Source organism: Schistocerca americana, chromosome 9 (assembly GCF_021461395.2).
Source record: "Schistocerca americana isolate TAMUIC-IGC-003095 chromosome 9, iqSchAmer2.1, whole genome shotgun sequence".
Lineage (NCBI taxonomy): Eukaryota > Metazoa > Arthropoda > Insecta > Orthoptera > Acrididae > Schistocerca > Schistocerca americana.
In genome coordinates, this window is record NC_060127.1 from 118,860,761 (window position 1) to 118,879,376 (window position 18,616).

The 18,616-nt window shown below is 43.0% G+C and overlaps 1 protein-coding gene across 3 annotated transcripts in view; it reads right to left on the bottom strand.

The window, feature by feature from the left end:
- The window catches only part of LOC124551220, a 146,667-nt gene that overhangs the window by 39,130 nt on the left and 88,921 nt on the right, over positions 1–18,616 (bottom strand). For all 3 annotated transcript variants that reach the window (XM_047126210.1, XM_047126209.1, XM_047126211.1), the window contains exon 8: positions 16,525–16,710. In XM_047126210.1, the coding sequence (XP_046982166.1) occupies positions 16,525–16,710 (186 nt within the window). The remainder of the gene's footprint in view (positions 1–16,524; positions 16,711–18,616) is intronic.

The window sequence follows — 18,616 nt, forward strand, 5'->3', positions numbered from 1 at the left end:
ACAATCATTCTCCCCATGCTCTATATGCGAATGGAATGGGAAGAAACCCTAACAAATGGCACAATGGGATGTACCTTCAGCCATGCACTTCACGGTGATTTGCAGAATATAGATGTAGATGTAAATGTAAACACTGTGGGCACATGCAAACACTGTCACAATTGTGTAATCCAAAGAGTAATAAAATGTCTGATTAATAATGATGTTTCCATGATAAATTGCTTTCACTGATTAAATTCAACATCTCTTGTATTATTCAAAGATTTCTGCTACATCTTACCTTTTTACCTTTCAATCCTCTACTGCCTTCACTGTTTCAGATCTTAAAGCTATTCATTTGTCTTCTGTTGTGTACATATCCCCCCAACTTACTTATTGCTCCCTCTGAAAATCAGTATAAAAGTGACACACTACCTCACTTTTGGAACTAATTGTTCCATCCTCAGGTAGGATGAGAGATAGGTAGGGGAAAATTAAAAGGAAGGGCAGGACACTAACACCTAAGGATGATTACATGCCACCTGTAGTGAGGATGATGTATGTTATAAACATTAAGAGAAAAAGAAGCTACTTTGGAAAAAAAGGTAATAAGTCTCAGTGTACTCTGCAGAGCTGTGGGTAATCAAGAAGGCTCTGGAAGAGATGAGATTTCTAGGTGGAGGGAACTTTCTTGTCTGCTTGGACTCCCTCAGTGCTCTGCACACTATTCAGCAAATGCACCCAACATATAATATAGTCCTCATAAATCCTCCAACAATGCAAGTAGTGGAAACAGCACTCAGAGAGATGAAAAATTATAAGGCATGTGGAGAAGACCAAGTTTTTTTCAGAAATGTGGAAATATTCCAGTGATACAGTTCAAATATCCTTACATGTAGCCCTAACAAAAATCTGAATAACAGAAAAGTTTCCCGAACATTGGACCACAGCCATAATCCACCCACTCCATAAAAAAAGAAGATAAAAGCAACCCAGATAATTACAGACTGCACATATAAGATTTTCTCCAGAATCCTACACAAGAGGATCAAAGTGCAACTAGAGGAAGAATTAGGTGAATACCAAGGAGGGTTCAGACCTTGGAGAAGCTGTGCAGAACAGATCATCACTTTAAAATTATCCATAGCATATTATAATAAATGAAATAAACCTCTTTTAATAACCTTTGTGAACTTTAAAAAAGCATATGACTGTATCCATAGGCCTTCAGTGTTAAAAATCTTAAGAAATTTTGGGCTCGATATAAAATTAATCAAGCTGATAGAACTCATCTTAGCTAACACTGTATCAAAAGTCAAGTTCAGGGGGGACTCTCTGAGCCATTCATCATAAAAACAGGTTTAAGACAAGGATATTGCTTGGCATCCCTGCTGTTCGACTGTGCTTTAGAATACATAATGAGGGAATGGTACAAGACTAACGCAAAGAACATCCAAATTGGAAGATGCAAACACAACATAAGTTTAAATTGTCTAGGATTTGCTAATGACCTTGCTCTCTTGTCCTACAATATTCAAGAAACCAAACAACAAATCATCTCACTACAGGAAATAACACAGAAAATTAGTCTTTGAATATCCTTTGAAAAAACAGTCATCATGTTAACTGACCCACCACTCATAAACAAAATTGCCACAGGAAACCAAGAAATCAAAATTGTAGATAAATTTAAATATCTGGGAGAACTCATAATATATAACCTCAATGAAAAGCCAACATAGCATAACAGAATAAACAAATTGACTAGAGCACAATATATCACTAAGTACACCTACAACAAAAAGGGCCTGTCAATAGCAACAAAATTAAAACACTACAAAACAGTGACTCAACGAGAAATAACATACGCAAGTGAAACCATCTTCAAAACAACTAACACTCCACAAATAGACAAAATACTCAAACTAGAGAGAAGAATCATCAGAATGTGCATCAACAAATTGTACCAGAAAGATGGACACTGGAGAGTATCTGCAAATGAAACAGTCTACAAGTAAATAGATTCAGTAATGAGTACAATCAGGAAGAAATGCATTTCTATTTTCAGATATCTAATCAGAACACCAGAGAACAGGATCATCAGGAGAATAAGAGAAAAATTGTGGAATAGTAAGTGCAACATTAAGTGGATTACAGAAATCAAGGAAGATATGGATGAGCTACAGATGACATTGGAAGACCTGAGAAACAAAAGTGACAAAATCAGGAAATTCACAGACAAACAAACCAGACTGCAAAGGAGAATCAACAGACAATAGGAAGGGCGATTTCCGATGAAGAAAGAAGGATGAGATCCGAGAGAATGAATATGTGGTGTCACCGCCAGACACCACACTTGCTAGGTGGTAGCTTAAATCGGCCGCGGTCCATTTAGTACATGTCGGACCCGCGTGTCGCCACTGTGTGATCGCAGACCTAGCGCCACCATAAGGCAGGTCTCGATATACGATAGAGCACTCGCCCCAGTTGTACGACGACATTGCTAGCGACAATACGGACGAAGCCTTCCTCTCATTTGCCGAGAGACAGTTAGAATAGCCTTCTGCTAAGTCCATGGCTACGACCTAGCAAGGCGCCAATTGTAACAGTGCATGTATATTACGAGTCTCATTTGTATAGTCAAGAGAGATGTATCACAAGGAGTGATTAAAGTTAAGTATAAAGCAGCTACGTACTTTTCTTGCTACCATTCAATAGTTATCCTGTTCCAGAATTCACGCCCGTCTGCGTTAGATAGTGTGCCTATCGGCCCCCTCAAAATAACACTGTGTCGGCACTTCTGTCGACACATCAGAATAAGTACTGGGGTGACACGAAACTGAAAAATTCTTTGTATAAAGTTGGCTAGAGTCTTCCAATGAAGGCCATAAAATTGAAAACACAAACAAAGAAACACAGTCAAGATGGTGCAACACACTATCCTTCTCCTATAAAGGCTGGTAAAGAATGTGGCATACTGCTAGGCACCTACAAAGATTGGAATGGAAGTAACAAAGGTAGCTGACAGCAACAAATGCAGCCTACCATGAAAACATAGCTGTTCACTATAATGTGTCCCCCCCCCTCCCCCCTCTCACAGGCTGCTGTAGTCTCCTGGGCAACAAAACAGGTGATGGCTAAAACTGGGGTAGACAGTTGCAGGAAGTTACAGACAACAAGCTGCAGTCAGTTGAACTGACTATTACCCACTTCTCAAAGCAGGATTCATCAAGTGGTCCTCACTTGCATTCATACAAGATACTGACAAATGACACAAAATCACCCATTTTGAGTAGAAGATACATCAGAATACAGTTTTTTGACAGTAACATTCACAATGCATAATGTTTTAACATCTTGGCATTTATATGCTGATTAGAGGGAAGCCTTTGGTCTACCGAGGGTCTTACTCTCAATTTCATTATGAACCAATGCGTGGCATACAGAAATAGACAACAGGAAACAGTATTCACTCTAGCTTTTAAGATCTTGCTCTCTTTCTACACTACTGGCCATTAAAATTACTACACCACGAAGATGACATGCTACAGATGCGAAATTTAACTGACAGGAAGAAGATGCTGTCATATGCAAATGATTAGCTTTTCAGAGCATTCATACAAGGTTGGCGCCAGTGGCAACACCTACAACGTGCTGACATGAGGAAAGCTTCCAACCGATTTCTCATACACAAACAGCAGTTAACCGGTGTTGCCTGGTGAAATGTTGTCATGATGTCTCGTCTAAGGAGGAGAAATGCGTACCATCATGTTTTACCCTTGATGATGCATCACAGATAGAAGCGCCTGCGATGGTGTACTCAACGATGAACCTGGTTGCACGAATGCCAAAACGTCATTTTTTCGGATGAATCCAGGTTCTGTTAACAGCATCCGTGTTTGGTGACATCGTGGTGAACGCACTTTGGAAGCGTGTATTCGTCATCGCTATACTGGCGTATCACCAGGCATGATGGTATGAGGTGCCGTCGGTCACACGTCTCGGTCATCTCTTGTTCGCATTGACGGTACTTTGAACAGTGGACGTTACATTTCAGATGTGTTACGACCCGTAGCTCTACCCTTCATTCGATCCCTCAAAACCCTACATTTCAGCAGGATAATGCATGACCACGCATTGCAGGTTCTGTACGGGCCTTTCTGGATACAGAAAATGTTCGACTGCTGCCCTGGCCAGCACATTCTCCAGATCTCTGACCAATTGAAAACGTCTGGTCAATGGTGGCGAGCAACTGGCTTGTCACAATACGCCAGTCACTATTCTTGATGAACTGTGGTATCGTGTTGAAGCTGCATGGGTAGCTCTACCTGTACACGCCATCCAAGCTCTGTTTGACTCAATGCCCAGGCATATCAAGGCCGTTATTACAGCCAGAGGTGGCCGTTCTGGGTACTGATTTCACAGGATCTATGCACCCAAATTGCGTGAAAATGGTATCATATGTCAGTTCTAGTATAATATATTTGTCCAACGAATACCCGTTTATCATCTGCATTTCTTCTTGGTGTAGCAATTTTAATGGCCAGTAGTGTAGTAAAAGTACACACATTCTCACACACAGACACCCAAACACACACTCCTGGAGTAATGGCAAGACTTGTTATATTAAATTCTATTACAGTGATAGTATTAAGAAAGTTGTGGCCATAGAGTAAAAGGATTTTTCAGAAGGAGTAGAGGCTCTGAAGTATGAATTGAGCTTGAGTTGTTTGATTAGGAAGAAAGATTGGTGAGGGTGAGAGACTGATGGAATTGGAAAAGGTGAAGGTCCTTGAGGTATGATGGATGACAGCTCAAGATCCCAGTTTTAATGGTAAGCCCATTACATAGGATACCATGTCCACCATGTCTGAGACAAGATTTGTTGGTAGAGGTAGAAAGTACAAGGACTGATGATTAAATGGTCAGGAGATTAAAAGAACACTGAAGAAATAGTCAGAAAATTTTGAAAATGAGAAGGTGAAAACTATGGTCAGAGTATTATAACAAAAGAAATGGTAGGTATTGTATAAAGAGCTATGTAGGGAGAGAGAAGAAGGGTAATAAAAAGTTTTAAAGAATCAGGATGTAATAGATGCACTCATAAATATATATGTTTGATCATAAATTGACATGCGCAACTGTAAATAAACACACACTCGCAAAATGACATTGTAAATAAATATGCCTGGTGCACTAACATTCAAGTCTAAAAGCAAGAGTTGATAGTAGGTAGTGTGTTAACAACAGCACTGGAATTAAATGTTTGAAAAGGGGCTGTTGCTGTGAGAGCGTGGAGATGTAGTATAGCACCTATTAGTGTGGTGGGCTATTACAACAGCAGTTGTTTATATTTTGCAACAGAGGGTGGTAAGTGTGTGTTTTAAAGGCAGATACTGTAGCGGAGAAGAAAGTATAGACATATTAGGCAGTAAATAACAGACAAATAGGTTGTAGATAAATGAAGACAGACAGTACCATAGGTAAAAGGGTATGAGAAGGAAGATAGGAATAAGCAAAGTATAAAAATAGTGGAAATTCTTGGATAGAAAATTGCATAAAATAAGGGAAAAACAACCACTCACCTAAGGCAGAGCAATGCGTAGCACAGAAAAATGTATTCCAAGATGATTGTTTCATCCACTTAACTGTATGACCATTTGACCACATTTACTCACCAAACTGTTTTATAAATACTGTAAATATATGACAACAGCAGAATTAGAGATCCCATTGTATGCATGTTTGGCATTTTAATCACTGAGTTTGTAAATACAGCCTTTACTTTCAATTTGAATAATAGTGGCTACTTCTACCACAATACTGAGAATGGGTGATTAACCTATGGGAACAGGATACGATTACTGGTTGAATGCAGTAACTACCCCATTAAATTCCACATAGAGATATATTTCACAGTAAGTCATATATGTGTACACAGCTTGTGATACAGAACAAAACTAAAAACTAACATGGAGGCTCAGCAGAGCAATCAAAGATGGTGTTAATCGTGGTCGATACGACCTATCGACGACACACAGCCACCCCCGCAGTACGGAGTGCCACTGGTGAGGCTCGAGCGGAGGTCATGTGGGCATAGGCGTCGGTTGTAATCATGCGAGTCAACAGGCACATGACTGGGATTTCCATCTCGGTCGAGGCGGAGTGCGGAGGCTGAGTGACTGGTGGCAGGTCTACCTCGTAGTCGATTAACCAGCGGGGCAGACGATGCGTCGACCAGCCTGAGAGCAGGTGTGCGGAATGGGCTGTGTTGTGGTGCAGGCATCTCCACCCCGTATGCAGATCGAGCCGTCCGATGAGATGAACACGCGGATTTATGATGGGTCGCACTCGCGGGGGAGGGACAGGCTACGCAACACACTGACATTTAACTGCGCATCGGATGGCGAGGCTGCAGTGTCTGTTAGGAGCACGAGCACACAGTCATCGAAGGGGACGATTGATACATCATCCAGGCAGTGCGGTGGCATGTTGCAGCACAGGTTCAATGTGGAAGAGTGAGTCTCCACAGACGGTGAAGTGGTGGCAAAACACACACACGGGGTGGATGGCGACGAGCCTGGAAAACCTGTGAATGGTGATGACGGATCATGGGTTGGAGAAAACAGCACCATGGGACGAGACAAAGCATTCTCAGGCTCCACGGTGGAAAAGTCGTCAGGAGGGTCCGACTGAGATGGCAGAGGGGCGTCGGAGTCCACAAAAACAGGTTTGAGCCTGTGCAATGAATCAGTTTGAGGACGATCTTTAACCATAATGTCGAACGTTGTCTCACCCCGCCGGAGTACTTTAAAGGGGTCGAGGTAGTGTGATTGCAGGGGTTGTCTATCGGAATCATCCCTGAGCGTAACATGGGAACAAAATGGCACATAAGTGTCTGACGGAGAATGGCTGATAGGTGGGTGTAGCCATGCACGTTTGAAGTGAGTGCGCATGTGACTAATGAAATTTGGGGGGAGGGGGCAAAATCCCCGGGTGCTTAAGGCAGGCTAAGTTCCCCTGGAAGCACTGGGTTCTCCTCAAAAACGAATTCAGAGATGGTTCCCTGCAAGTCTGGTTTAAAGGTCGAACACAGACCAAGTAACACCCACGGAAGCACCTTAGACCAGAGGCAGTCGTGGCATCTGAGGGCAGTTTTGAGGTTGCGGTGCTACCAGTCAACTAACCCGTTGCTTTGTGGGTGATAGCCTGTTGTACAAATTTTTTTAATGCTGCAGATATTAGATAAAATGGTGAACAGGGAACACTCAAACTGCCAACCTTGGTCCACGGTTATGGTGGTCGGGCAACTGAACCTGGCAATCCGTGAGGAGACGAAACCCTAGGCCACAGTTTCAGTGTAAAGGAACAGCTTCCACCCGGTGAGACAAGCAGTCAGTTGTGGAGAGAATATATCTGTGGCCCTCCAACGGTGGTAGTGGACCAATAAGGTCGATACGTACATGACAATATCATACTTGTGGAATGTCAAACTTGCCTAGTGGAGGGGTGGTGTGGTGGCCGATTTTGTTGCATTGACAGGGGATGCAGCTGCGTGCCCAGGTCTGACAGTCCCATTTAATATTTTTCCAAATGAAATGCTCAGATATGAGCCACGTAGTGGCACGGATGCATTGTGGGTGGGGGCAACGGCCGCAGGTTGTCGGTAGAAGAATCGCACCACACCTCATCCAAAATGCTGGGGAACTTGGCATTGGTAAACACAAGACATGTTTGAGGATCCACGAGGAGAGCTTGAGATTCCTTGTCGGAGGCCTGGATAGCGGCCACGATGGATAAGCTGATGATGTATGAGACAGTATTGATCTGCAAGAAAATAATCTGCGGGGATGTTTTCTGTGCCTTTGGTGTAGCAAACGTTCTGTTGTGAATTGAGAGACTAAATCAAAGTGGCAGAAAAGCTGAGGAGGTGGGTCCTTGGGAGGGTTGCAGAAAGCATCTGCTAGTGGTTTGTGATTAGTGAGGATGAAGAAAGAGCAGCCCTCGACGTCGGGACGAAAGTGTTTGACGGCTTTATAGACAGCCAAAATTTCTCTATCAAAAGCGGAATATTTCTTCTGCGCTATAGACAGTTTTTTAGAGAAGAAATGGAGAAACTGTGTCACCCTTGCGTTGCTAACGTACTGCCCCCATCGCGATGTCGTTTGCGTCTGTAGTGAATGAGAAACTGTGTCACCCTTGCGTTGCTAACGTACTGCCCCCATCGCGATGTCGTTGGCGTCTGTAGTGATGAACAACTTGGCCGACAGGTCGGGATGGGCGAGTGTCACGGCGTGAGCTAAGGAAGTTTTTAGAGCCTTGGAGGCCTCTAGCATACGTTCAGTCCTGTGAAATGTTTAAGGCCTGATGACTGTTTGCCTGACAGCGAGTCTGTCAGTGGGGCCTGCACGGTGGCAGCAGAAGGCACATGCCAACAGCAGTAATTTATTGTATCCAAAAAATGTCGGAGTTCTTTATAAGTAGCCAGAGGTGGCAGTGATGTGATGGCCTGCATACAGGATTTGGGAGGTTATATTCCATTTGTGGAGATGATGTAACCCAAAAATGTGACAGAGGACTGGCGCAACTGGAATGTGCCCTTTTTGACCTCGACGCCATTTGAGTTCAAGGTCTGGAGGATCTTGTATAAATGATTTTCGTGTTCCTCAGCCGAGTTGCTGAAAACAAGTATGTCATCCAGATATGCAGAGCAAAACTTGAACTGTCGTAAGATTGAGTCGATGAAATGTTGCCATGTTTGTGCCACGTTTTTCAGGCCGAACAGCATGAAGTTGTATTGGAACAAACTGAGCAGTGTGATAATAGCTGCCTTCAGAATGTCTTCCGGCACTATGGGAATCTGGTGATAGGCATGTTTGCAGTCAATCACACTGAAGATTGTGGCACCTGATAACATATGAGTGAAATCGTTTATTTTCAGCATGGGGTAATTGTCCATGATGGTACGAGCATTTAAGCATCTGTAATCACCGCACGTTCAAAAAGAACTGTCATGTTTGGGGATGAGGTGAATTGGTGAAGACCAGTTGCTGTCCAACGACTGTAGAATACCTGCCTCCAAAAGTTCGTTAATTTGCTGCCAGCCCACGCGCAACTTAATGGGGTTGAGGCATCTAACCCTGTGCCTAATAGGGGGTGGTAGTGGTAATTATCTTGTGTGTCATTCCATCAGTGACGGAAGAAACTGAGAACTGCACACGAGACTGAGTAACGTCCTGACATGAAGTTTTTGGATGAATGGGGTGCAACGAGGAGTAACCGTTAGCGCGAGTGGGAAAAGGCAGGATGAAAGTCACAAGCCTATTACATGAGCACAGCATGTGCTTGTTTGGAGAGGTCAGTTGTGCATGCAGCATGGAGCGAGTCAAGATGCGCAGTGACTGTCTGTTGTCAGCCTTGCTTTGGGTAACCGGCGTGGGCGAGAGAGGTGTTGGCGTCATGCGGGAAACAGTGATGGCCACCGAGTCACGTGGTTGGCGCGTGAGAGAGGGGGAATGTTTATCAACATGCGGGGTGGCTGCCTGTGTGGTGCGCGTTGTCATATTGCATGCATTATTGTCATTGGAAGCACTGTTTGAAACACATGGTACTGAACGTGGTGAACACATCGGGGATGCAGTGTCTACCAGACGTGAATCGTCACACGCAATTAATGTTTTTGGTCTAACCTGCTGAGTGTCTGAGCTGGTCTCTGCTGGAAAAACAAGGTTAGGTGGCAGCACAGTGGACTGCAGTTTCAGCAAATGAGGTACGAGCTGCGACGAGCTCGTTGTAAGTGTGTGCTATTCATTGTTTCAACTCGTCATTTTCCTGCTGGAGTTGTGCCACCGAGTCGTATTCTGACAATAGGTTAGTGATGCAGGTCACAACGTCACCCACGAGAGTGAAGCACTCACATACTAACTCACATGTCGCGAGAGAAACAGAACGTGGAACATAAGTGCAGGAGCACAGTATCTGAGTATTGGTGTGGTTGTGTAGCACCGAGCCCTGAACCACTTTCAGAGAGAGTTTGTAATGGGACAAAAAATCCATATTGAGAATTAGTTCATCAATGTCAGCAATGTAGAAAGTCCTTGGAAAACACAAAGAAGGGGACAGATGCACTGTAACTTTGACAGAGACTGAGGTTTGTAACTTTGATGTGTTGGCAGCTTGCAGAAGTGACCTTGTTGGTGAAAAGACAGGGGGAGCCATTGATGTAGGTATGATAGACACGTCAGCACCAGTGTCAACTAGGAAAATGAGCTATGATCAAATGTGTCACATATAAATGACCGCTCGCCCAGGCGGATAAGTGGACGGAGTGCAATGTATGGGGACGCTTGTGAGGTTCCCTGCAGGACTCGGCGTCTTTTAGGTCCTGTGGTCAGATTGGGTGCTGGCAAGGTAACCGGCACTTCTTAGCATTATTGCCAAAAACCTTGTGGTACCAGCAGTATGGATGAGCTGGATGTGGTGGTGGTGGTGGTGACTGTGGTAGCGGAGGAGGCTTGTCCTCGCCGATTTGTTCTGGCATGTATACCGGCACATATGGTGCATGGGGGATCCTGGAATGTCCGGACAGTAGAGTGAGTGAGCAGATACTACCAGGCAGTGTACAATGTGTGGCTGGGGAGTGAGCTCTGCCTCTGCCAGCAGACGGCTGGTAGACAGGAGCAGTTGTGCCGACCAGCGGTGAGTGGTGAGCTGGTTGGTATTGTTGTAGCAATGCATACGGCTTGTCTGTGATCCAGAGATGATTGACTTGAAGGAGTGTGGTAGCAGGTGAATCTGTAGGTTGGTAGGAAATTTGGCGGACCATACTGCTTACAGAGTGACGTCCGGCATTGTGTGCTCGCTCACGAGCAACCGAAGGTGGCACCAGAGTTGTGATGGAGTTCGGTCCTCCAGGTGTTCCTCGTGCAAGATCTTTATGATTAATTCTTGTGGTGAGCAGGCAAGTCGATCCATGATCATTTTCTTGGTGAACTCATACTTCGATCGATGTGGTGGGGAGAGGAGTAGATCACAAATTAAGTCTGAGTGATCATGGAGGTGCGTGGCAAGACACAGGAATTTAGAGTTGTCGTTGGACACATGACGCAACTCAAAAAGATGCTCAACAAGTACAAACCATGATACAAGGTTGTCCTCGTATAAAGAAGGCAGCTTTGGCAGACGACCAGGGGGAGGGGACGAAGGTGACTTTGGTGTACCTTGAAAAACTGGCTGGTTCATGGTAGGAGAGGCCATACAGCAGACCGGCAGAGCAGGCGTGGGTGTGTTACTGACAAGCACGTCCGTAGCAACGGCGGGTTGCATTATCCTTGACGTGTCACGAAAACATGATGTGGATGGCACGGTCGGTACCGTGGGAACAAGTGGTTGGGCAATATGTGCGGGGATCCCATAAACTGGACCGGAGATTACAGGTACTGAATTGAACTGACCCACCCCGGACATGACGTGGAAGGCTGGCGCGGTAGACACAGGCGGTGCTGTGGGAGAGGCGAGTGGCTGAGAGACCGAAACCGGGGCCCCTGCAAGTGCGCGGGGAGGGGAGGAGGGGCAGGGGGAGGGGGTGTCGGTAACTCGTATGACCAAAGTTTTAAGTTCTTCTTAAGTGAGAATGTAGAATTGTGTGCATTAAAATGTTCTTGATTAGTTTGCCAATGAGGTAAAACCGGAACAGGTCGCGGTTGATAGTGGCTAGGTGTATTTTGCAATAATGGCAGTGCTGCACATGGCATGACAGTAACTATTGTTGTGGTCCATTGAGAGTCAAAGTATGTGTGCGAATTTAGATCACTTTGAGCATTATACGACTGATCACTAGGTACACAGTTCTGAATATTATTCACTTCACACTTCACATGGTGGCAAGCACAGTCCAGTGACATGAAACCCAAGTCAATTGTGTTGGAGGCATAGCACTTGACCACTGTAGAGCGACAAAGTTTAAAGTCAACATGGCTGGAGATCATGAATCACTGTGAATTAATGTAGAACCGGTCATTGATGAAGGAATGGAGATGTCCGGCGATCACTGTTGTGCTTCCAAATCTTCGAACAAAGTGTTGGGTGAGGTAACCATGGCATCGTGTGCGTAACCTGCTGATTTACAACACCTAGCGTGGAAGTCGCGGAAGACGTAGAAACTTCAGGCTGACCAGTACGGGAACAGGATACGATTATCGGTTGAATGCAATAACTATCCCCATTAAATTTCATATAGAGATACATTTTGCAGTAAGTCATATATGTGTACACAGCTTGCGATACAGAACAGAACTAAAAACTAACATGGAGGCTCGGCAGAGCAATCAGAGTCCAAAGATGGTTTTAATCGTGGTCGATACTACCTATCGTCGCCACAAGCCCTTGCTGTTTAGTGCCCAATATTAAACACATCCATCCCATCCATTGCAGTTTTGGAATCCAGCATCCCTTCTTGAGAAGGGAATTAAGAAAAGGGGAAGGTCCAGTAGGGCAAAGAGAGAAGGAACTTGATGTTGAGAGAAAAAATTGTGTGTCAGACTACAGATGGAATGCTATAAAATGAGACAATCTGTAATCTTTGGTTTTGGGAGATACTAAACTCTTTCTGGGGGAAGAGGAGGAGTCAAGTAGGAGAATTTTGAATAGTAAAATAAAATAAAAAAGCAGGAAAATACACAAAAAAGATATACTAATGTTCATAGAATAGAAAACCCTGGTTCAGAAGAATGACAAGGTCTAAAAGAGAATAAATTAAAAAGTGAGGTAACAACGAACATTCGGTAGGTCAGACAAAAATGCTGAAACTGGAGAGAAATGATCCATAATGAAAGTAGAAGAATGGTAGTGTAAAGGGTAGTCTAAGGCACATGGGAAAATCAGATAAAGGAAAATAAAATAAAAGTTTGAGACAGGTTAAAACTGTGCCATTTTGAAAATAATTAACATAACACCAAAAAGACAGAGAACAAAATCAAAGACACAGAGAATACAGAATGTAAATGAGTGTATGGATTTAAGCCACCTATAAAGCTACAAGTGTTAGCACACTACTTCTGGGATTTGAGGAGGCACGCCAGTCCCAGATCAGATTCAGTCGGTGGGTTAATGATGAGCGCCGAGGTGCTGGCCAGTGTGGATGAATTTTTAGGTGGTTTCTCACATCTGAGTAGATGAATACTGGGCCGGTATCCACATCCTGACTCAATTACTGATTCATAAACATTTAGAAAATGCTCACACACTTAAAATGAGATAACACTACACGCAGACAGATGGGGTGCAATAATTCTGTCTCAGAAAGGAAGGGGTGGTGACGGATGGCATCCAGCCATCCTCTACGACTAACATTGCCAAATTCAGTATGAAATGTTGCCCAGTAAAGACATGGGATAAGGACAGGGAATAGAAAGAAGAGGAAGAAGAAGAAGAAGAAGAAGATATACAGATGGATGTAAGAAGGAGAATACGCTCAGTTATTCATATTATTTTCCTGATAGGGTCTTCAGTGATTGCCTCCAGGAATAACTTACAAGTTATGAGCTGGAGCATGCAGAACTGTGGAGGTATAGGACCAGTTGTGAAGACATCAAATTAGAAAGTTCCTCAGAAATGCGTACAAGCAGTTTTAGCAGTCTGTTCAGCCCATTTCTTGAAGTGTCAACTATCTACTCTACATAAATGCTTTGTAAGCCATACTGAACAGCATAGCAAACGAAACTTAGCATGGTACCACATGTTAAGGATTCTTTCCATCCCAGCTGTGTACAGAGCATGGAAAGAACCCCTGCTTAAATGCCTCTGTGTCTGCTGTAACTGGTGTAATTTTGTCTTCCTGGTCCCAATGGGAGTGATACGTAAGAGGCTGAAGAAGTCTGTAAATTCTTCACTTCATACAGTGTCTTGAAGTTTTGTAATTTGGCTTTTAAAGAATAATTTGCATCTATCTTTTAAGGATCTGCTAATTTAGCTTTTTCAACATTACTGTGCCACTATCCTGTGAGTTAAACAAACCTGTGACCACCCATACTTCCCTTCTTTGTGTATGTTCAGTGTCTCCTGTTAGTTCTATCTGGTATAGGTCCCACACACTTTAGCAATATTCTAATATGGGATGCACAAGTGATTTGTAAGCAGACTTAATGTATCGTCCCACTACCCTGCCAATGAACCGAAGTCTGCAACCTGTTATACCAACGACTGAGCCTATGTAGTCTACATCCAGTCCTATTAACTGGCACCACGGAGGTAACGGTAAAAAGCTGTGATTAGTGCACTTGAAGTTGCCAAGTTCTAGTCTGCAGTTGTCAAAGAAAGATTTATGGGGTTTATACTTTGCCCATAGTAAAATAAAGAAGTGCTCTGATATAAAGACAATCTTCTTGCAATTCGGGTTGTCATAAAAATGTGGTGTCATTTTTAGCTCACTATCCCCTTCTGGAGAGTTTGGCCACTGACCCCACTTTGGTGACTTGAGTGTCAATGAAGATTAAATGATGAGGACACCCCCCCCCCCCCCCCCCCCAACTCAGAGATATATATATCTATACAAAGAGAGAGAGAGAGAGAGAGAGAGAGAGAGAGAACAAAAACACAAAATGGACTTTCTGATTTTCCAGACTGTGCAGTCATTGGCATAATCGATACATGAGTAGTATGTGGATAAGTACAGAATGAATATGGGTGAAAGGAGCCATGCTAGGGTAGTCTGTGCAGATGCAATGATCATTTTGACCAAATGGCTTGGTGTTCAGAGCATCTGCCTAGTAAACAGGAGACCTGGGTTCGAATCTTGCTCTGACAAATTTTGAACTTTTGCCACTGATTTAAATCAATGCCTAGTTGCAGCCAATGTCTGTAATTCCTTTGTGTCTTAATAAAAACGAAGCTGAAAGAACACTACACACATCAAACAAGGCAAACAAGATGTACATTCTGTATAACTGCAAGACAATGTATCTGGAGCATCAGAAACTCCATGAGGCATTTCTGTGGACAGTGCTGTTGTCTGTATGAAGGTTGTAATGCTAGAAGTCTGGAGTGAACTGCAGGAAGATCTGCAGATAGCCAATGATTCAAGCACTGGCCATCAGCTGTCAGTCACAATCAAAACCAAACCACTGCATTTGTTCAAATGGTTCAAATGGCTCTGAGCACTATGGGACTCAACTGCTGAGGTTATTAGTCCCCTAGAACTTAGAACTAGTTAAACCTAGCTAACCTAAGGACATCACAAACATCCATGCCCGAGGCAGAATTCGAACCTGTGACCGCAGCGGTCTTGCGGTTCCAGACTGCAGCGCCTTTAACCGCACGGCCACTTCGGCCGGCTCCACTGCATTTGTACGCTGCTTTCAAGTGAGCAATAATTTCTTTCTCAGTGGAAAGATAATGTTGTGAAACGCTGTCCTTTTGCATCAAATGAAGCTTTGACTCGATAACTGCTTCCCAATACAGAGAGATATGCATTAAGCAATAGCAGTAAACTGTGGATCCACATGCCTTTGCATTTCTGTGGCAAATAACCACATCTATGTCTACATCTAGATGGATACTCTGCAAATCACATTTAAGTGCCTGGCAGAGGGTTCATCAAACCACCTTCACAATTCTCTATTATTCCAATCTCGTATAGCATGCAGAAAGAACGAACACCTATATCTTTACATATCAGCTCTAATTTCCCTTATTTTTTCGTGGTGATCATCCCTGTGTACATCAGTGTCAACAAAATATTTTCACATTCGGAGGAGAAAGTTGGTGATTGGAATTTTGTGAGAAGATTCCGTCACAATGAAAAAGTCCTTCTTTTAATGATGTCCAACCCAAATCCTGTATCATTTCAGTGACACTCTCTCCCATATTTCGCGATAATACAAAACATGCTGCCCTCCTTTGAACTTCTTTGATATACTCTGTCAGTCCTATCTGGTAAGGATCCCACACTACACAACAGTATTCTAAAATAGGATGGACAAACATAGTGTAGGCAGTCTCCTTAGTAGATTTGTTACATTTTCTAAGTGACCTGCCAAAAAAAAAAAGCAGTCTTTGGTTAGCCCTCCCCACGACATTTTCTGTGTGTTCCTTCCAATTTAAGTTTGTAATTGTAATTCCTAGGTATTTAGTTGAATTTACGGCCTTTAGATTTGACTGATTTATTGTGTAACTGAAGTCTAATGAATTCCTTTTAGCACTGATGTGGATGACCTCACACTTTTCGTTAATTAAGGTCAACTGCCAATTTTCACATCATTTTTTACAAACATGCACAGAGTAAGTTATACTGTATTGTTTCTTTGACGACAAAATATACGGATTAGCTATGCACAGTATTAATTCCTCACTGATGATGATGAAACCTTTGGTCAACAGTGCATATTATTCATTTTACAGAGCTATTGAAGATGTAAATATTTCACGTATGGTAGATTATATACTAGAAAAGTGTTTTTGAACTTTTCAAATATAGCGCAGTCACATTTCATCATATCAGTAAGAATCCATACCATACGCATCACAAGTACTCGTGTTGTACACACTTACTGGAGCACAGCGGCAGACCCTGCAAGGATCCAGAGCCGACGTCCACGTCTCCCCCGGCAGCAGCACGTCGCCCGACTCCAGGACGCAGTCCTGCGGGCAGTGTCGGCAGCAGCGGCCGGCCACCGGTTCCTCGCAGTGCAACGGCTCTGCAGGGCACTGCCTCTTCTCACATCTCACCTCACTGTCCTGTGCACGGAAAATGTGACTCACGAGCAGCTGACGTCTGTTCAGTCCACGCACAGCATTAACACAAAAAGCAAACACAAATCATTTCTATTATCCCTATCCCTTAGCAATCCCCATTAAGCAAGCATACACAAGCAGTAGTTTGTAATATATTGAGAATTTTCAGATTTTCAGAGGCTTGCTAAATTTATACGATAAAACCCAATAACGAAACCACTATTAAGTAATAGAAATATGAATAAAAATAACTGAACAAATTGTTTTCAGAATCATGTACAGAAATGTATTCCACAATTGGATTTTGTGAAAAAACTTAATAATCTACCATTTTATTCCATTTGTACTCTAGAATTAGTTATACAGGGTGATTCTATGGTGATGTTACAAGCTTACAGAGACAATGGAGAAGGGTAAATATATCAATTTGAGGTAAGAGACCCAGGTGCAGGAATGACTGGGCAAAAGTTAGAAGTGAAAATCATTGTGGTACCTCTCACAATAGAATACACATATTGGTGGTGTTGTTGCAAAGATTTTAGGGTAGGTAACTTTCAGAGGCGGTTAGTATGAACCAAAATAAGAAAAAAAGTTCAGTAAATATGGGCTCTAAAATGCACACCTTAAGAACTATGGGCACTGGTTCAGTAGAAGAGTTTGTAGCTAAGATGAACAGGGGCTCATAGCTCATAACATATGGCTTTTAGAGCCCATGTTTACTAGAATTTTTTTTCTTATTACTACTACCTCTGAAAGTTGCCTACCCTACAATCATAGGAACAACAGCACAGGTATATGTATTACACTTTAGCTTATAACTTTTGACTCTGTAATTAAAGGACTAGGGTCCCTTCCCCCAAATGGATACCTTTACCCTTCACCATCATGCCTGAAAGTTTGTGACATCGTCACATAATCACTCTGTATGTTAAGAAAAGCATATTGAGAAATTCATCATTTATTCATATACTGTTTAACAAATATACCTCGCAACTAATAACTAACCGAGTCCCGAACAGTAGACACGCCGAGTTGTCGACAGGCACATTATCGAGACTGACAATGCTATTATATTTTGCACAAATCTTTTTCAGAGTTACAGAGTTCACACACACCTGTACGGCTAAGCTGTCCCAGTGGACTACACTGTGATGATGCTGCAGTTCAACTGGGATGAGAAGTTGTGTCGGGTGGAGTGTGTAAGGGGGTGATAATGGAATAACTCCTCCTTTTCCCATATTAGTTCTGAACAAGTAAGATGCTAGAGTGTTATCTTTTATAAGTAACTTATCTAACCCTGTGGTTATGTGGTGCTCAGACACACACAGGATGTCAATCTGTTCAGAGCTGTGTAAAGGAGACTGGATTCACTGTTACTTATTTACATTCCTGGATCTGCCTCTTCTCCTTTTCTCTTTGGGCTTTCCTATAAACACTTTCCTAATACTTTGAGTATCTAACACTCTCTGTATGTGTCCAACCCATCTTGTTCTTCCTTGTTTGATTTTCACTACAATATTCATCTGTCCAGAAATTGCCTGTAGTTCTGTGTTTATCCTTATTTTCCAGCTTCCTGCCTCTCACCATCCCAAATATTTTTCTCACAATCTTCCTTTCCCAGCTCAACAGCCAGCCTTCCTCCTCTGTGGTCATCACCCACCCTTTTGAGCCATACATTACTGTAGGTCTTAATATAATCAAATATATTTGGATTTCTGAATTCCTACTAACATTTCTGGACCTGAATATATTCTGTAAGGGATAATAACATCAGTTTCCACTTTCGATCCTTTTTTAGATTTCTGCTGCTGTCCTATTTTATTTTGTATTTTCAAGTGAAGGTTTTTAAATGATTCCACTCTTTGGTACTCTTTCCCATTTACCTTTATTGACGTCTCTCATCCACCCC